At 38.0% G+C, this 21,167-nt stretch overlaps 1 protein-coding gene across 4 annotated transcripts in view; it reads left to right on the top strand.

Annotated features, from left to right (window-relative positions):
- Positions 1-21,167, top strand: part of PPP1R12A (protein phosphatase 1 regulatory subunit 12A) — a 115,367-nt gene that overhangs the window by 22,762 nt on the left and 71,438 nt on the right. For all 4 annotated transcript variants that reach the window (XM_039571276.1, XM_039571275.1, XM_039571277.1 and 1 more), the window contains exon 2: positions 20,987-21,117. In XM_039571276.1, the coding sequence (XP_039427210.1) occupies positions 20,987-21,117 (131 nt within the window). The remainder of the gene's footprint in view (positions 1-20,986; positions 21,118-21,167) is intronic.

The raw sequence follows: 21,167 nt of genomic DNA, 5'->3' as shown, positions 1-21,167 counted from the left end.
GTTCAACATCCCAGCTGAGGCATCCCACTGAGGCAATCTCTGCCCTTAAAGATTTCTTCTAAGGAAAGCCCATATATGTGGCTTTTTGAGTCTAAGACCACGTAAAATGTGCTTCTAGCAAGTTGATACCCTGCAGAGCAAAAACACAGTTGTAGCTACTCTAAAGTTATCTGAAGTAGCTTGTTATAAATAAACATTTTTCTGAACTAAGAATGCATTTACTTTAGATGAGGTATAGATACTGTGAACTACGGTGCTGTCGTTATTATAGACTAAATGCCTACTTAAGCGCAAGAAAGCAGCTCCTGTGCATTCCCATGCCCATTCATTCTTGTGTAGGGAAGTTTAATTTGTTCACTTGGCAAGTCATGTGGTAGATGAGCTTGCAGTTGGAGTGCAGTAACTTCTAAAATACTGGTATAAGAACTAATTGAGCAGTCCTTTAAATTGCTACTTAGGTCAACCCAGTGACACGATCTTCAGAACTAGTCTTAGCTCGCCTCTGTGGATAAAATTTACAGCTTCTTAAGGAATCTTTGTAATTTGGGGGAATGTTAGCCAAATGAATTCCAAACTTGAGTAGAGATGGCTCTTGATTCATAGTCTGGAATATAGGTTTCAAATGTGTTTAGCCTCGGGGTAAAATTTAAGATCAGACTAAAGTTTCATCTTTTATACAAATGTAGTTGCAATTTTTTTTTGTATTTTTACCATGGTCACATATGTGCTCAGTTTCTATAATAAAACTGGTTCTGGGTCCTGTTTGGCTACACACTGCTTAGTTTTTCTACTTTGTTTCTTGTTAGTGTCTTTGTTAGATGGAGTATATTCGCTGAGGTGCAAAAAAGCAGCTAGGCCTGGCAGCAGCTGATATTTACTGGAAGAAGTAGTTCTGTTCAGGCTGTGTTAATCTACAAACAAGTTTTTTGTCCTTAGGAGCCAATAAACTATGTGTTGGTTGAAGAATTATATTCTAGTCCTGGCTGAAGCAGGTGCAAAATGTCGTAGTTAATTCAACAGATCTGGTAGTCTGGTATACAGAATACTGTGAGGTTTGGATATCTGTTTGAAGAGGAAACCCAGTATTGACTAAACTATGCATAGTATTAGCAAAATTGACCTTTCATAAAGCATTGATCCATGTTGTGAAATTCTTATCTAGAAAGATTAATGCAAATATTAAGTGGAGGTAGTATATAAAAAGTATGGCAGAGTTCTCTAGAAATTTTGATACTCTTTCAGAAGTGTTGCTTCCCAACATTTAAGTGCTTGATTCTTCTGAAGAATAAGCCCTAGAGCTAAGAAGATACTGTTATCATGCTGGCACATACCTCTGACTGCAGCTTTTTATATTCCTGTATTTATCTGTCTAATCCTGAAGTTCATACCTATTTCTTTCTTGCCCCTTCTTCTAGACTGATGTTTCCTTCCATTGTCCTGAAAGCTCTCTTGCCCTTCTCAAGTGGAAGCCCTGCAGTCCTCTCTATTTTACACCCCCATCTGTTCAAGAATGTTGCTTTCTTCAGTTCTCCCTGTCCTTTCTCTGTAGACTCTGTATTACCATCTCCTTATAAGCACTTGCTTGTTAGAGTTATTCTTGTTGGAATCTAGGCTACAAATAATCTTTCCATGCAGCAAGTTGCTGCCTCTGATAAATGCAGGCTGCAGCCAGTGGCTGGCAGGGAGATTCATTTGCTGTCACACCCCTGAATTAGGCTTTTCTGGTACCTTTCATTTGCACCAAAATCAAGGATGTTGTGTTTATGAATGCTGCCTGCAGTTTTGAAATTGATCCAGTCTTAATATTATGTAAAGAAATGCGTTTGGTTGAATGTTAAGCTGTAGATTCTTCTGGAAGGCTACTTACATGAGCTCAGTTAAGGCAAAAATAATGCTATATGTGTAAGATTTAATTTTGAAGTGTCTTAAAAATGTACTGCAAATGTTCATCTTAACTGTGATATATAAACTAAATAGACTACATGGATAGATTTGTGTAAGCATTTTCCATGGGAATCCCAGTGCCTTATATGGTCAACTTGCTTTGTAGTGTTCCAGTGAAATGAAGGCAGCCATCCAGCAACAGGGAAAAAAAACCAGCCCAGCTGGCTTTAGCTTTGTCTATAATACCCTCTTTCTTGGCCTCCTTCAGTAGCACAGTAGCTAATTATTAAAACTGAAAATGTGGCAAGAGCCTGTGTAACTAGTAGAAGAAATTTCTTTTGTGGGCAATGAGTTTATACTAAAGATTTAATTAATTTAATAAAGGGTAGTAGCATATTGATAATACTGCTTTGTTGCATAATGCACTTTTGCTATCATGTAAGCTGTTATGCCTCTACCCAAGCTTGTTGTAAAGTGGTCCTAATTCCAGTAGCTGTTACAGAGCAGAATAGAGGGGGAGAATCCCTTCCCTTGGCCTACTGGCCACGCTCCTATTGCTGCAGCCCGGGACTGGCTTTCTGGGCTGTGAGCACACACTGATGGCTCACGTTGAGTTTTCATCAACCATCACCCCAAGTCCTTTTCTGCAGGACTGCTGTCAATCACTTTTTTGCCCACCCTGTGGGTGTGCCTAGGATTGCTGTGACCCTGGTGTAGGACGTAGTACTCCACTTTGTTGAACTTAATGAGGTTTGCATTGGCCCATCTCTCAAGCACGTCAAGGTCCCTCTGGATGGCATCGCTTCACACAGCGTGGTGTCGTCAACGAATGTGCTGAGGGTGCGCTTGGTCCCGCTGCCAGTGTTGCTGACAAAGACATTGAGCAGTATCTGCCCCAACTCCTGAGGGACTCTACTTGTCACTGGTCTCCGTGTGGACAATGGGGCATTTACCACAACTCTTACATGCAACCATTCAGTCATTTCTTTATCCACCAAGTGACCCATTCATCAAATCAATGTCTTTCCTGTTTATACAGAAGGATATCGTGCGGGACAGTGTCAAACGATTTGCGAAAGTCCAGGTGTCAGTTACTCTGCCCCATCTACCAATGCTGTAGCCCCATCATATGCTAAGAGTTTAAATAAGCTCCTTTTGAGGCTTGCATATTAAGGGATTGCTTCAGAGAGATCTGGTTCAGGTTCCTCTGGAAGGAGCATCTGAGTATAGTAGCACCAGTGAGGTAAACTACCCTGTACTTACTCTCAAGTAGTAGGATGCACAGAAGCTTTACTGTAATTCTCCTTGTGGTAATTTATATACCCGTACTTTAAAAAACCCTCCTGAATGAGAGGCTAGATTGTTAAACTTAGTCATATCTCTTTATTCAGATAACAGAATCCTGTTGAATGCAAGAGCATCATTACCTTTACTTGTAGTCCTAATAAAAAAAACACAAGATATTTTCTATTGTAGAAAAGAAAAACAACAAAGCACCATCACTTACCTACTGTGATGAGAGAAGTATCAGTAAAAAAGCTATAGTATTAATTTAACTTGTAGTGAAGAGGGCTTTTTCCTCTATCCAGCTGTCTGAGACCTTTAGCATTCTTTCAGTTAATCATACAGCTCCAGTGCCTGATCTGTGTGAAAAGCTACTGAGACCAGTGATAAGTCATCTTTGCTTCTGCTGATACAGAGCATTCCAATCAGTTTTCAGAAAAGCAGCTTTTGTTTCTTTGTCTTTTGGTTGCAACTTCTGCTAGCTTCGTGTAATGACTTCAGCTCATTGTATTAGCAGAAATGGTGAACAGATTTCACTTATTAATAGTTTTTAGTCTTGTGTTACATGGTCATCAGTGTCATTTTGTTCTAGGCTGAAGAGTTTTGCCTGTTGAGTTATTTTTCTGGGAGATAGTCCATCCCTTTGACTAAGACTCTGGATCTCTACAAAGTCTGTTCTCTTACTGTTTTCAGCTATGAAGCTATAAAGGAGGATGGAATTTTTTAAATACAGAATCAGATTGGCAGAAGCAAAATCTCCTTGGATGGATCTATGTTTTAATATTCTAGCATTTTAGAGTGTGGTAGGATTTTTCAGAAGAAATCCTTTTTTCAAATATTTTCAGATTTACCAGAAGAGTGCTTCAGGGAAAAGCTGATATCCAACAGAATTTACCAAGACCTAAAAAAACTTGCGGTACCATACAGTGATGTATCTAAGTTAATTTTGAGTATGATAATTCAGAGCACAGAAGCTATACAGATGTCAAGGAGCTGTGGACTTCTAAAATTCATTTAGACTTTAGGCTGGTACTATCTGTGCTGTGACCTCTTTGCCTTCACCAGCACAGAGGAGGAAGCTGTAAGATGCAAAAATAGAGTAGGGACGTAGGAGTGAGTCAGAAGAGTGGAGGCAAAAGCAAGCTGTCAGATGTGGGCTGGCTGTCAGGATGAAACTGAGAGTTAGGAAAATTAAGTGATAGTGTGGAAAAGAAAGACTGATATTGGGAACACTGAAATAATGGAACTTGGTTCTTGGTGTATTAGATACCAGGTAATTAGCGTGAAATCTGTACTTGGACTTAACATGCATTAACCTTTTAATACTCTATTATGTCATCATACCTAGATTATAGGGCCTCAGAGGATTTGCTCTTGGGATAGTTCAGGACATCTGATAAAAGATGCTGTTGCTCATGGAACTTTTGCTTTCTCAGTGAGGGGGAAAAGAAGAGAATGGTGTATGGGGTAGGAGACTGCAGGGAAATCTGTAGGAACATTATGCGCTTGTGATTGTAACGGTAATGAAAGGAAGCTTTCCTTTAGGCATATGAAATAGTGTATATCCTAAAACCTCAGTTCCATGGTATTTCAAATTGTATGGTTAAGTCGGGATATGGCTTATGCCCTTTTTACCTTTTATCCCCTTATTACCTTTTTGTTTGTTTTACTATCTGTAAAACGGTAACTTTTAGGGTGGAGGTTTTATGAATCCTGCTGATGTACCTAAATGGTTGTTAAGTGGCAAGTAAGAGCACATTTGGAACAAGATTTAAGTAGTACAGGCCGAACACTGAACTGTAAAGATAAATCCATCATATCTATATGTGAATAGCCACACATAGTGGAAGTACTGATCATCTCACAGATTGAACGAAACAAGTTCCTTTAGCCACAGGGAAGTAGAGATCGTGTAAGACTGTACACTGGTCATAGGTTTGCGGGGCCAATTGCTTTGGCTTAGGCAGTGTTAATTAAAGCAGTTCCTAGGCCTGCACTATTTGGCTGTTCAGCCTTACTATTGTTTATATATAGGTCTGTGCATAAATTAATATTTAATGTCAAACTAGAGTCCTTAGAGAACCATAAAGCTCTAGGATGTGTTGCCTAATTTAATAGTGAAAATTAAGCTGGCAGAACAGCTTTCCCCTCCAGAAGTTTTTCTGTAGAGGTGTTCACTGTAGAGGAGGAAAAGCAAGCTCAAGGCATCAAAGGTTGTTTCCTGGAATGTCAGGGAGTGGGTTTCTGTTTTCTGTACAACATGGAGTCAGTTTCTCACCAGGTACTCTGGAGTATTTGGAATATAGCCCCTAGCCTGATGGATAGAGCTTTCATGAAAATAAACTGAGAACCAGTTTTCCAAACATTTTGCATTGCAGGAGCTTCCAGTTTACAGCATGAACAGTGGATGACTGAATAGTAGAGAAAGTCATGTGGGCCTTTGTCTTAAATGAGAAAACTTGGAAGTCTTCCGTGTCAAGCCCTACCCCTGTCCTTGCCAGTGTTCCTCCCCTTCCAGGGCTACTGGGTGGTTACCCACCAAAACTCTGCTTAGTCTTTCCCCATGCTTAGGCAGTGTGTGTGCTTTCTCCATATAGTCAAATCAATTTAATTTTTTGTGGTTTTTTTTTCACTTGTTTAACATTTGTTCATAGGTATTTATGGGGGAAATGCAGTCAGTAGAGCCAGTGTGCATTTGTATGACTGACTTTGAAACCAATGTGCTTTTCAGCCAGATTTTAATTTTTGTGCTTTTTAATAATAATCATCTTTAAATAGCAGTCTGATGTACAAGAAGCAAACTTTAGACCATTTTTCATTGATTTCATGATGGCATGCATACTGCTGAGGTCAGGTAAACAGCAGACTTCGGGGCTTTTGTTATTTCTTTCAAGCTGACACAGTCCTGGTAAAAAGGTGTTTTCTGTCCTGATGCAATTCAAAGATGTCAGCAGCCTCTCTGAAGTTAGACGTCAACACAAATGAGTTCCTGTGTAATTAGAAGTTTAGGCTTTTGTCCCTTTCTCTAGAATCCTTTTTAGACTGAAACTCAAAAGTGGCTGCAGCTCCAGGTACAACTAAGGCAGTGCTCTGCTGCCTTGAAAGGGTGTTGCTCTTGCTTCTTCCTCCCACAATGCTGTTTTCTTTCCCTCCTCCTTTTTTGTTTATTTCCATGGGTGGGGAGGAGGAAAAGGTTGTTTCTGCCTTGCTGGTTAGTGAATTGGCTAATGGAGAGTCTGACAAATGCTTTTGGGAGTGTGCAGTTGAGAATGAGGAGGGAGACTGGGACCTCCCTGTTTGTCAACAGTGAGCTCGTGTAGAATCATGCCCTTAGTGATTATCATTAGTGTATGTTAGCTCAAAGGAATTAGGGTTTTCTGGTTTTATAACACTACCTCCTGCAGGGAACAGATTATTGCTTGAAACTCATCTTGAAACATAGAAAAGGCAAATTGTCCGATAGGGATGGTATTTATAAGTACTTTGAAACATTGTCGTCATCTGAATGTCATAGATTCTAAAGCAGAATATTTGGATGAGGGTCTAATTACTATCAACTGGGATATGGGTTTTGTGTGACTGCCTGAAATCAAGTGTAGCAGGGAGAGAAGATCATAAAAGCTCACATTAAATGCTTTCCTAAAGTGTGTGTTTTTATCAGCATTCAACTACAAGAACTTCTACCAAAGGTATATTCTCCTAATCTGTTAAAAGTGGTATTGTGTGCTGCTAAAGAAAATGAAAGAAATACATCGGTGGCAAGTTTCTTTAGTGCATTTTCTCCTTGGAACTAATTTCTGAGCTCCCAAAATTTGGCATGCGGGACTGAGAAGATGGGGGTGAACTGCTGCAGCATGTGTATGAATGTATGAATTCCTTGTTCTCTGGCAAAAGTGCAGAGGACACCATGATTTTGCCACGCTGATTTTGGCATGTATGCTGTGGGTTACAGTTGCTCATCTAGGTACAGTATTTTTCTCTAGCTTGGTTGCTTGGATAAAAATGCTCTTAAGAAGGTTAGCAAGAAGTAGAAAATTCAAAGTTTACTAGATTACAGGTTTGCCTTTACACACAGAGATAACTTGATTTGTGAGGATCAAAGGCTCTGTAGAGGATGGGGAAAATACAGCTGTATCCTTGCCCTGGCTATAAGCTCTTCCCTAGAGCATGTAGAGACTTAGGGCATAGCAGGCATGACCTCTTGAGGCAGTGCAAGTTGTGCCACACAGAATAGGTGTGACCAGAGCTGTGACTTGGAGAGTCTTAAAGTCTTGCTGTGTGAAATGCTGCAGGTCTGCTCTTATGTGTTTGGTGGCAGTGGTGAAGGTGGTACAGCATGAATCAGAGCATACAGACAGATCCGCCAAAATGAGGCTTGGGATGGTGTTGGTACTGAGGCATACACAGCAGAAGAGGAAAAAGAAGCTGGTTTTGTAATTTGCTGATGAAAAGTATAACATTTTTAGTATACCAGTGCTTCTAATATAGTGATGAAAAGCCAGCATACATCATTCTTTACCTCTGTATCAGGGTAAATATGGAGTCTGGTTTGCTTTTCTCTTTAATGCCATGAGAACAACAGCAACACTGGTTGCAGATGCAGTCTAGAGAACTGCTTCTCAAAAATATTCAGCTTGTGCTGGGTTTTCATGCATTGTGTGCCAAAACAGCAGAGTTAGTCTGATACTTGATGTGGTGAGGGTATACTATGACCAAAAAAAAGAGAAATCTCTTTTAATTCAGATTTGGGGAGACTTCAAGGTGGCCTTTCCTGAGGAAGCCTGTTCAGGTTCTGCACTGAAGGTGTCTTTGCTAGTGAGCTTTCATGAACATTTATGAACAGTTGTTCTGAGTGGGGTAGGTTCTCGTTGGATCCATGTTGCTTCAAAACTGTTTGCTAGTGCCCCAGATCCTAGGAGTGAGTGTCAGCTGCATTCAGTGTTGGTTAGGTCTGGCTCCATGGTGCAAAAAAGCAGTGGTGCTGTTGGTGAGGCTAAGCAAAGCTTTTGGGACAGTGTAACTGTGTTGACATGGTATTGCCTTCTTGCTGATAAGCCTAATGAACCTCAGTTCTCTCAGTATCTTTCACATGGTTTTTTTTTTTATTTGTTTGTTTGTTAATTTTTTATTTATTTTATCCAGCATGGCTGACAAGCTAACACTTTCAAGCATTTCTGTTGCTGCTTTGCAGTGCTGGTACAGTGTTATCAGTCCTTCGCTGTTTTCCAGGTATTTCACAATCTGTTTAGAAAACAAACATTGGCAAACTTGAAGCTGCATTAGTTCTTGAATAGTGGCTAGGGAGCTGCCTGAGCACAGTTGTGATTTGTATTACCAAGATCTACTTGAGTTAAAATAGTGATCCATGGAGTTTTAATGTTCTTCCTTATTACTAGTAAACTAGATGGTATATAAGTCTCATTATGCAAGACAAAACTTTCTGCTTCTTTCAAAACACAAAATTAAAGTATTTGTTGACCAGTTTTCTATACATATATATGTATAGCATATCTAAAAAATGCTTTAGTATTCCTGCCCCTGACAGCCATGTTTTTTCATTGATGTTTGTAACTTTTCTTTCCAAATTTCTACTCTGCTACTTTAAGTTTCTACTATTTACACATATTTTTACTTCAGATTTTATCTTGATTTTGTCAGTTTTATTTGTAAAAAAAACCTGTATTTAATTGCTGCCATACTTTTGCTTTATTTCTTTACTGCTGTAACTTCCTAATAAAATTGTTTTTCAGGATAATGGCTTCTGGTCCATGTGATACCCCATTCAGAGGATTAGAAAAAAGACTTGAAAACTGTCTCTTTTAAAATGCTATCTATTGTGTATATATAGTGATACATACTGTTGCGGATGGGTCTAAATAAACTTAGGTTATTTTACTTATTGGCTGTTGTCTTTCTGACCATTTTTCAATGTAATTTGGATGCAAGTGGTTTCTTAGGAACTTGTGATTACTTGCAGTTTCTTTGTTAATCTGTCATAATGAGTTTCTAATGGGACAACTGTACCGAAGAATTTCCTGTTTAGATAGACCAGAGGGAATCCGATGTCAAAGCTGGTACTTCTGTTGTGCTGTTTTTGGAGAGAGAGGACTCCAAAGTGGATGTTGTTAATTTTGTGGCTCAAGAGAAATCCTAGACATCTGTCCCTGTTACGAAGTACCCAATAGCTGTTTTCTTGTGCTAGTGAAAAATTAGGATACAGTCAAAAGATAGTTGTTGGAGGTGGGACTGGGGTCACTGCTGGGGCAAAGGAAGCACCCACGTGGGAGCGCAGGTTTCATCTTCTCTCCAACCAGTGAGGGTTTGCTCAGCAGGTTCACAATGTGGCGAACCTATTGAAGAGAGTGTTAAATTACACTGTGGCAAAAACGCCTTTTTTAGAAGTTGCAAACTATGTCTGTGCAGATGAACAGCTGCATAGCTGGCCTTTGAGAGAGAGGGAGTTTGGTCTTGAATACTTCTTTTTATTCTTTATAATACTTTACAGAGGCTTGTGGTGTGTTTGATTATTATCTCTTTATTTGTTTGAACAAACAATTTTGTTTACTTCTGAAGCATGCAGTAAATTTATTTACATTTAATGTAAATTATTTTAGAAGATTATTTAGCAAAGGGACACCATGAATGCACTCTTCCTTAACTTCCAAGGTTTCCTTAAGTGACTTGGCTGACTTGAATTTTGGCTTTAGGTATATCCTGATGTCATCTCACACTTGCAGAGAATTGGAGTCTCAGTGACCTTTGTCTGTTGTGAGTACCTTACCTTTTGGAGACCACAGAGACATTTCTTTGTGCAGATTAAGTGAGAAAAAAGGCTTTGGATGGTTGTTCCAAATGATGCCCTGTGTGTACCTACAATGTGGAATATGAAAACGTATATGGAAATTACCTGACACTGAATTTTTTAGCGTTGTCTATACCTTACGCGCTCCCCTGAGTAATTCCTTCAAACTTACAACAAAACAGAAAGCAAACCAGGTCCCAGTTTCTTCTGGTTTTGTTCTGAATACATTTCTGAAAGCAGAAATGAATTAAGTTATTTTAAAATGGAGTTATGGATATATGTGTGTTCCACAGCCAGTCTTTTCTAAACAGGAAAATTGGAAAGCTGCTTCTTGGTTTTTTTGTTGAAAAATGAAGTTAAAATGCATAAACATCACTGTTATGTGCAAAGCACGCTGTGCTACAAGGATTATTCTGGACATTTCTGAACACTTCTGTGTTGCCGTGCCTCAGAGCTAGACCTGTCCTGAGGAACATTGAGGTGTTACTGCTGGTACATCTGGCAAAAATGTTGTCTGACACCTGCAGGGTTGCAGGGACTGGAAGCTGCAGGTTTCTTACCTTATTACCATCTGGATAGACAAAATCTATATTAAAAATACAGTTTTGAGAAAAAGCAGCTCTTTGATAATTACTGTAACCCCTTTGGCTGATTTGCTTTTGGATAATTTCACTTAAACGCTATTTAATTTGGGTTAGAAAAACCTTGGTTTTCTGCTAAAATTTTAGTGTGACTCTCAGAATACCTTACTTTCATCCTGAACCTGCTGATTTGCAACCTATGTCAGCTTCAAGACTTAGTAGCATTTTTTAAGAGCTGAAAATTATTTCCAGTTTCTCTAGTCAATTCAGTGAATCATAAGTTTGATCACAAATTGAAAAATTTACTGGGATTTACATTAGAGAAGAATAGCTTTTCTTTTCCCAGTCTAGAACCAGAAAGTAGCCAGGGGCAAGATATTCTTTCCTTAAAAATGGAAAATTGAGAAACAATTAGTTTCCTTGTTAATATGTAGTCCTACCTTTGGCTTTGTGCACAGAATGCACTTTTGGTAAACAAATGTATTTATCACATTTAAGATTATCTGATTAATGTTTAGGCAATTCGAAATGCCAATGTTACTTCTTGTTTTATTCTTGGTTCCATCCATGTATGAGGTTTTTCATTCAATTGTATTCACTTTTTACATAAAAAATGCATATAAATCTAACTGATGTATTATTGATACTTCACATGTACTTTTTTATTCTACATTAAATTGAGTTATACAAATTAGTCATTTATTTGCATAGCTTCCCCTGCTTAGGGAGTAAAAGAGCCCTGACTGATACCAGCCTTATCAGCTTCTTGTATCTACTTTTACTAGTAATATATTGTATAATGCTAAGGATAAAACTATACATGGCAAGTGCTAATTGAATGTTACTGTCTTTTGGTACCTGTAACCTTGGTTTCTTTTATTAAAGGTGCTTTGTATTGTCAGCAGTAATGTGTAGTAGGAAAGTGAGCACACAGAAAGTCTGTCTTGATTACCCTGGGATGCTCTATCAACATGTAAATTTTTTCTGCTTGATGGGGTGAAGGGTTATCATTGTTTCTGTTAAATTCAGTTATATTACTTTTATTCTACTCAGCTCTGCCACTTCACTTAGCTAAAATTAGAAAGCAGTGAAAACTTCCCCTAGATCCTGCTAATGCAGAAGATTAAACATCAGCTGCTGACTAGAATACTAACATAGCCTATGAGTTCACAGAGGAGGGCTGATAGATACCGTTAGGTTTGCTTTCTTCCAATGTAGGGCAGTCTTCCACTCTGAAGAACTCAGAACTGTGTAGAGGTGATAGTCAGAAACAGAAGAAAAAAAAAAAAAAAACTTGGCACGTATGGTTTAAATTTAATACAAAGAACATAGACATGAACAAACCTATTTGTTTATGTAAACAAGTTCTCCTACAATGTTTTATTGTGATGCCTTTTTGTTTTGCTAGATTATTTTGGTTAAGAAAGTGCATATGGGGATACCAGGAGGTTAAGTATTTTAAATTGAAAAGCTGCTTTGGCTCAAGAAGTTGATTAGTCACCCATATGCTAAAAGCACGTTATGTTTACTCATGAAAAAAATTCCTATTTGAAATGCAATTGGCTACTGTTAAATTTGACTGGGACAAAAATACATTTCCTATATGACATTGCTTTCTCCTTCTCAAGTCTAATATCTACACATTGTGTGACCATGAAAACTAATCACTGTCTGCCAAAGTTATAGCAGTAAGTGCTTAATGAAAGCATAACAGCATAATGGCACTATATTTTTACAGTATGACAATTTTGTTTACTCCTGAACCTTGTTTCTTTTCCATATCTGCCAGGAGGTAGATATGGAGGGTTGTGTGTCTCTGTCCCACTGAGCATGGTGCATCAGCCACAGGACCTGTTCAGTCTTGAGAAGAGACGACTGAGAGGGGACCTTGTCAGTATGTATGAGTATCTGAAGAGAGGGTGTTGGAGGATGTTTCCAGGCTCTTCTCAGTGGGGCCGAGCAATAGGACGAGAGGCAATGGGCAGAAACTGATCCACAGAAATTTCCACCTGAATATGAAGAAGAACTTCTTTACTGTGTCCTGGAGCAGATTGCCCAGAGAGGCTGTGGAGTCTCCCTCACTGGAGATACTGAAGAACTGTCTGGAACAGTCCTGTGCCGTGTGCTCTAGGGTGACCCTGCTTGAGCAGGGAGGTTGGACCAGATGACCCACTGTGGTCTGTTCCCACCTGACCCATTCTGTGATTCTCTGATCTGTTGAAATTGCCTCAGAAAGCAAGCTGCAAAGGCACAGGCCAGAACAAAGAGAAAGCCATTTGTGAAACAAATGAGCCTGAAATTCAGTTCAGGACGTGACTCCCAAATTCAGTGATTTTTGATAGGTTTCAACAACATGTAGCTAAAATGAGAATCTGTCATATATAATTTATACATACCTACCTGCCTAAGCCTTGGTGAAAGACAGCTTGTGAATTTGCACATTGTACCAGCTATAATACCATGGTGTCAGTCAGATCTTCCTTTCTCCATTTTGCCCAGTAAACTCATATTCTTTCACCTGGTATGTGGTTAAAAAGCTGCCTAAGAAACCTAAAAGTAAATTTAAAGCAGTTCCACAGAAAGTACTAGTGTTCTTTTCAAACTGAAAGAAATCAGAAGGAACAGCAGAAGTTGTTTCTCAGACATTAATAGCACAAGTGTAAAAAAAAAAAGCCTCATTTGTGTGAACTTTAGACAGAGATTGCTTCATAGAATCCAGTCTCTTCACCAGCTTTTTCAATATGTTGAGCCAGGAGAAAAAAAGGCCATTCAGGCAATTAGATCTGCACCAGCATCAGTAACTTAGTCTTTCAATGCTATTTGGCTTGAGCTTTTCCAGAATATTTTTTTTCTGTGACATCTCATTTTCCAAGGATTCTTTGGGGAGTTTAGGCAGATGTTTTTGGCAGGTTGTCTTGAGATTTTTCTTCGAGTCAAAGTAGATGAATACCATTAAAGTTTAATACTGCACATTTAGTACAGTGGTTTTAATTAAGAGAGAACTTCTGGTGTGGGAATTTCAAGTGTTCCTGAAAATAGATTTGCACAGAGCTAAAAATGGAAACAAATATTTATTTGAAAGCACATTTGCATGTAATACTACCTAGCCTGGAACAGCTGGGGTTATTTCATCAAGAACAAGAAAGTAGGCATTACACTGGGTTTTTTTGTCTCTGTGTCTGTCAGAATGAATCTTAATCCATTACTGGGATTGCTAGCACTAAGGGTAGCATCTCTGGTTAGAGTAAATAACGTGTTGCAGCCAACTCTTGTCTTCCCCTTATTTATCTTGGCAGGAGGTTAGAGGGCAAAAATAATTCTATCTCTACTTGAAATGCTATGAAACCACTCAAATATATATATCCTATTACAGTCCTGATTAAGAATTATGATTAAGCATTCATTAGGATTTAAATAGTGGGAAGTCCCTATGAGATCAGTTCTATAACATGTAGATTATATCAATCTGAATAGCAATAGATTTTAGTATTTTTCATGAATTGTGCCCATAATTAAACTTGCAGATTTAACTATAAGTTACAAACCAGCAAAGCTTAAGGGTATGTAATTAATGTAGTCATTCATTGTAGCAAAGAAAACAAGACATAATTGTAGGATGGAAATTACATTATGCTCTTACTGCATATTTGAGCTAAACATTTACTGATTTTGTGTAGCTCCTGGTTTTATCTTGGAGCTGAAAGAAAATCTTAAGTGAACTTCTCTTGAGATATACTCACATATATCTCAGAAAAGTTAGACAAGTTGTTTACATGAAGTGGAAATAATAGAGAAGTTTGAGTTCTGGAATGATTTCTCTATTTTGTCAATGTTTGACAGTTCTGCAGGATTTGAATTAAGATGGATATGGGTGCTCAGTTTCAATAGCCTCTGCATGCCTTCCCCATGAGACTTGAATGGACATGAAATGTTGCATCATCCTCAAGTAGTGTTTTCTCCTTAGGAGAAGGTGTCTTTCTCACCTGCTTTTGCAGGTGTCTTTTAAAATGATTCTAATTTTCTGCACTTAAAAGTGAAATGTTTCCAAGAAGTTTCTCTGGAGAAGAGTTATCTGAAACTTGCAGGAGCCATGAGGTACTCTTGAAATACTTTGGTAGTTTGAGTTATTGTATATGGTAATTATAATTAACTATTTTTTATGGTCCAATTCTCCAGGATTTTAAATAATATGCCATTCTTACCAAAAAATAACACACAAGTGTATCATATGCATGATATTTACAGGCAAGTTAAACAAAATAACACTAGTTTAGCAAAAGGCTAGTATTACTAGTTTAGCAAGGATATTTGCATTGTAAACTATACCATTTTTACTAGGAAGCATGCTTTAATAAAGTAAAACATTCAATCCTAAATCTAGATTTTGTCAGTAGGCAAGGTATCCAGTATTACCCCAGCTCACTGAAAAATAGAAGCTGTGACTTGTGGGTTGGCTAAATGAACACTTAATTTCATAATTGAGCAACATTTGTCATCTGTAATATTCAATTAACGCCTGAAGTTCTTTTACAACACCAAAACTCTCCTGATTCTTAACGTAAACATGAACATCAACAGCAGCCTCTCCACCCTATATGTACTGTATTAAACATAATACTTTGCAAATGTAAAATACCTGCTTTTATAGTGATTACTTGAATAGTAAATAAGTGTAGTAATCACTAATATTTCATAAGCTAATTTGTTGATCATTCTTCTTGTACTTTGTCCTGAAAGTGTTCCAAAATATTCAGTGAGTCTTAGGACATAGTCATTACTAATACTAGAACCTTAAGATGTTATACTTTGTATAAAAACATTTAATTAGTGGGCTAGTAACAAATTTAGGTGCAAAAAAATTATCCCTCCTTTTTTCTAGTGACTGTAACTCCCAGATTACTTTGACTCTGTAGCTTGAAAGTTAGGTAAGGCTTATGTTTTCATTTCTTAGACCTTACTTCCACTTCACTTGTTGGTGCTGCATTGTTAATTAATGTGCAGCATAAATATGTGAGTTATTGAAAGTGGAAAGTGTTGCTCAAACTTGGTTTGGTTCTTTTGACCAAATTTCATTTTAGACCTTCTCAGTTAGTGGTTTATTGACAGAAAAAAAAATTGCAATATGAAAACTTAATCTTTTTTTTCCCAGTGTCAGTGAAGATGAACAGAACATATGATTAGTGAACTGTAATGTCCTCTCTCCTGACAAAACCTTTCCTCATGAAGGCAAAAATCATTGCAGAGTGAGACCAGCATTCAAACTGTGGGGATTATCTCGTGGTGCTGTGCTCACTGGGAGGTCAGCACAAGGACTTGGATAGAAGCAGTAATTGTCAAGTTCACACTGTGAACTGCTCTCTGGCACCATTATTTCAGAGGACTCATGGTTAACCACCTTTTCATGACAACTGATGAATTTAATTCTCTTCAGCCTGTGTTCCTGTCTCAGTTTCAGTTGAAATTGCTCTGCAAGGGGGGGAGGGAGGACAGTGAAGTAGACAGAGCGGGTAATGTGATTTCCGTAGGAAGGCTGTACAAGGCTACGTTGGATGGGGCTCTGATGTTCCTGCCCATGGCAGGGGTTTGGAACTAGATGAGTCACTTCTAACCCAAAATATTTTATGATTCTTTGAAATACTTACAAACAAGAAATTAGGCTTTAATGTGTTGTAAATTTAAAAGTACAAGTGGTAGAAGTGGTTGCTAGTTTAAAAATGTGTCTTTCAAAAAGTGTCAGTTTGAAACAAGAAGCTTTAACACAGGGTTTGTAATGGATGAAAATTCAGAGTGAAAGGAAGTTTTGTTTCTCTGATGGTGGAATTAGGACATGAAAATTAATTTCAGAACAATGATGCTTCTCGGAATATAAAACCCATTTTAATATAATCAAAGCAAATAATTATTTTTTAATCAGATAAGGGTATATTTCTTTTTCTTATTCTATTTCATTTTAAATTCTAATTGCCTTTCTGATCCAGTTTAGATTCAGTTTAGCACAACGTGTCAGCATAGCTGTAAGGGAGTGTGGTATGTGATGGCAGAGGGAACAAGCAACCCAAGGTGAAGAGAACAGGAACCACTTCTAACCAGCTCTGCTGCTTTAATATGATTCTCGGGTACCTTAACAAAGATGTTCCTATTCTGCTAAGTCCTGTTGGACCCACTGGAATTACTTCACTCAAATCAAGAGAAGGGATAAACTATTCTCCAGACCCACTGTGAGGTCTTCTGTTTCCGGTATTCATATGGCAATTCAAAATGGTTGTTTGACTTGTTTTATCCCTTTAATATATTTTCTGTGTTCGTATTTTTGATTCTTTTCTGTACCAAGAGTAAATAAGGAAAAAACAAAATGTGATGGCAGAGGTGAAATACATGTTTGTTTTGCTAATAGATGCGAAATAATGTATGGAATAGATCAGAATACTAATCAAATCAGTAAAAGGGTAGGTTTTAATCTCTCTGTGGAAAATGGAGATAAATTTTACCAAACTTATTAAAAAAATGTAATGTCTAAACCTCAGTAGATGGCATTACCTCATTTGATGTTGACATTAATGAAAATCAGTAAGAACTGTAGCCCCATGTAAGGTACATGGTGTATAGCTCTGCTTCATGTGGGTGGGACAGTAGTCTAACAGATTGATTGCTTCTTTCCCTACAAGATTTCTGATTTTTTCAAAATAATTACAGGCTTGTTTTTCCTGTCTTTTGCGGAAGAGTGCTGTCTGCTGAATTCTTTGGGTGGTTACTCACTGAGGAACCAAGAACTTCTGGTGTTTCTTTTAAAACTGTCTATTTTTAAGGCTACTGACTAAGTTATGTCTCCCCATCACCTATGTTCTTAACACCTGATAGTATCAAGAGCCAGCTATATCACCTGCCACTTGCACTGGGATACAAAGTCATGGTGAATACAGTTAAAAGTCTAGTATGATCAGCAGGTTATCCCCTTTTGAATATTTATGGAAAGGGTTAAAATGTTGTTTCTAGCACAAGCTATACCTCCCTAGGACTGGTCTGTGTGAGAGCCAGTTGATCTTTGCTAGTCTTTGCGGTGCCAGTTTCAGGTTGTTGTGCAAATGGAAAGTGGTTTTCTTTTCTGGACTTCAGTGTACTTCCTTTTTCTTATCAGAAAAGGTAAGCAGACTTTGTATTCTCAACTTTGCTTTGTCTTTATGGCTGATTAGCCTAGTTTCTATATTGGTTCTCAAAGGAAACAAGGTTTATATGATTGTCCTTGCAGCTGTCGTTCTGTTTGAGGCCCATTGGCTAACTTAGATCAAATTTGACAGGGTAATGAGCTCTTCATGTCAAAATGCTGCCTTTCTACCAGTTGGTGAGGCTGGGGTTGAGAGAGAGAAACTGGTGCATGGGATGACGGGTGTACTGTGTGTGAGCTCCCATGTTCTGCTTGCCCCAGGAGCTGGCTGGTGTGTGTGCTCTACAGATGTGTTTTGCAAGCACTTGGAAAGAGCTTTAGGATGACCTGTGGTTTCACTGAGGTGGTAACTCATGCTCTGGGTGGGAACTGTGGGCCATGAAGGGAGAGGCTGGGGATAGGGGAAGATGAGTGCGAAGAACTGAGATCAGTCTTGGAAGGGCTGTAAGAGATGTGGAAAGGGAAGACCTGCAGCTGTCTGTGTCCTCTCTTCAGATTCTGGGACAGAATTAATCTTGAGAATTTATCTTTCTGAGTTATTGCAGCATCAGTGGAACTCTTGTTATTTACATCTTGCATGTACATTGCTTTTTCCTTTGTAATAACTTTCAGGCTGAGGTCTAGAAGGGCAGTCTGTTTAGAGTCTATTGCTTTAAGTTTATCATGCTGCTCTGACAAGCTTTCCTTTTGTGGTTGAGATGTCAGTCTTTAACAACAGAGGCACTTCTGACACTTGATAAATATTGCTTTTAGGAGTGAGCAGTGCAGTAGAAATGGAAAAACATTTAGATAACATTTCTTTTATAACATTTATTTCTTGGCTTTCTGTCTTAAGGTACCTGCTGATAGTCAGAAGTGCCTTTCCTGTGGAAAGTGCTGAGAGTGATAGGGTCTATGCAACACCTGCCTGTGGTTCTGTTAAGAAGAAAAAGGGGACATAGGGACATAGGATACAGTAGATTGGTGTTTGTCAGCAATAGAATCAATTGCAATTGGTTTTATTAAACTTAAGATAGGTATTACCTTTTCGGAGACCACAGTGAGTTTTTAATAAAATATTTTTTGTTGTTATGAATGTACAATCTCTGATAATACCTGATAAGTGTATTTGAGCTCTCCTGATTCTTGCCATGTATGGCACAATAAACTGCCCAAATTTGGTCAAATATTTTTAGCCACTTAGTCATATGTCTTTTAATGTGCTGTATATGTAAGCTTTTCATTCACTTAGCAACAGCATTTTTATGAGTATGTCTTGCCAGGTTTTCTCATGTATACTTGAAAAATAGGCAAGGATTGTTCTGTGTTGGGTTGTGTCACAACCAGATGGGTGGGCTTTTTTTTTTTTTTAATAGTGCTAATCAATTTTAAGATACCCTTTTTTTCCACAGATGACAAATTTTAGGGGATTTTAAGATAAACAAGCATGCAGCATATTAAAATTTAATATTAAAATACCTATATTTTTAAAATGCTTCTGATATAAATTTATTTTTCCTTATAATTAGCTGGTGAATATTATTAGAGAACATCAGTTGTTGGAAAAATCTAATATCCAGAAAAACTGGATATAGTGCTATATATAGTTGATGTTTCAGTTAAGTGTAAACATCTGAGTTTCTTGTTTTCCTCCTAAACTGATTAACCGTGCCTTGCCTTTGATTCTTTTTTATTAAGTAACAAAATGTCCCACAGAAAGAGGTGATTCTTTTCTTTCAGAGTTTGCTATAAGTGTATAAGCATTGTACACTGTTGATAAGTGGAAGAAATTGAAGACAAATATGCTTGAAGAACTTGTAGTCTTTATTGTTGGAGTATGTTAAGAAATTATTTTTTTTAAAGACCTGCTGATTTTAGGGATAGATATGACTAAAAAGTTTTCAAGGCGGTTTTCAAGAATACCTGAAAAGGTAGGAGGGTTTTCATTCAAGAATGTGGTTTTGTTTTTAACCAAAAAACAAATAATGCAAGCAGTGTATCGCAGTCTAGCTGTACCTAACTAAAGCAAATGGAGTTAAAGAAGGATAGTCTGTGGCTGGTTTTGTTTGGCTGGTTACACTGGGCAGCAATGTTCTCCTCATGGTGTAGCTGTTGCCTCGTCATTGCAGAATGGAGGAAAGCTTCAGCGTTCATCTTGGAACGTGCAATTGCTTAAATAGGGATATCCGAGTTGTTTTCTTCCACAGTAAAACATTATGTAGTTTTGGGGCTTTTCCAGAAGTATTCTGAAAAGTAAAATTTATACCTTAATCACATTTAATTAGAGGCATATTTCTCTAGTAGGATTTAGGAGCCCAAGAATAGAGGTTCGCATTTCAGCCTTGTGGCTATGTAGTATTGTTCATTTATTAAGCTAAAAAATTAATACCAGTCTTGTGGGGCCTAGCTGCTTGGAGTTCTTGCTGCCCTGAAATGCAGAGGGACTTTTCTCTCAGTTGCTCTGCCCTTTTAAGGGCAGCAGGATGGAAGTTGGCAAGAAAACTTACTGAGCACCCTGTGAGAAAAATACTCGAACACAGAGAAGAAAGGCAAAATAGGAGTCAGTCAAGATGGAGGTCTGGAGAATGGCAGTAGTTCTGCATCTGAGCAACACTCTTTGCTTGGTAATTATGAGATGTGGGCAGATGATAATATTTTTGCAATTGCCAAAGTGATACTCAAGTAAGTTTAGAAACAGGAGTGAATAATAGACTGTTAAAAGATTTATGGTGGTATAGAATATGCTGCAGTGGAAAACAGTAGGGGGATGTTGAAATACTATGTAGCATCCCCTTCATACTCTGTAGTCTCCTCTACATTACAGATAAAATCACATTATGGTATCATTTTCAAAGTGCTTCCCTAGCTCTTAGTCACAATTCTACTTCACGGTGTGGCTGTTTATTCAATTTTAATATCCACTCAGGTGGCTGAGCTGGGCCTGGGACAAAGTGAGGACCTGAGGAACCACTTCTTACTGCAGAATAAGGTTGCAGTGGGGATTGTAAAGGGTTTCTCAGAGAACCAGAATGCATTTACCTGAGAAAATAATTTTTTTTTGCTTTTTTAAACTGTCTGAACTCATTTCTTTAAAACGTTTTATAAATCTGGAACACCTGCTGTTTATCTCTCAAATTCTTCCTGTCTTGCTGTCAGACCCCAACAAGGAAACCCTACTTCCTCATTAGAGCTGAAAATACTTACCTTTTCTCCTGAAGATGTTGCTTAAAGATGCAAAGGATTGTAGAACAGCTTTAATATGAACTTACTTCTTAACTCTTTCTTTCTTTGTAGGCTTGTATAGATGATAACGTAGATATGGTGAAATTTCTGGTGGAAAATGGAGCAAATATTAATCAACCAGATAATGAAGGCTGGATACCTCTACATGCAGCTGCTTCCTGTGGATATCTTGATATAGCAGAGTAAGACTTTTTCCTCTATTTTTAAAATCTATGTATTTTGCTAATACATT

The sequence above is a fragment of the Corvus cornix genome, chromosome 1A (assembly GCF_000738735.6).
Source record: "Corvus cornix cornix isolate S_Up_H32 chromosome 1A, ASM73873v5, whole genome shotgun sequence".
Taxonomy (NCBI): Eukaryota; Metazoa; Chordata; class Aves; order Passeriformes; family Corvidae; genus Corvus; species Corvus cornix.
The sequence above is the reverse complement of the archived record's forward strand: the minus strand, read 5'-3'. Positions and strand labels throughout refer to the sequence as shown.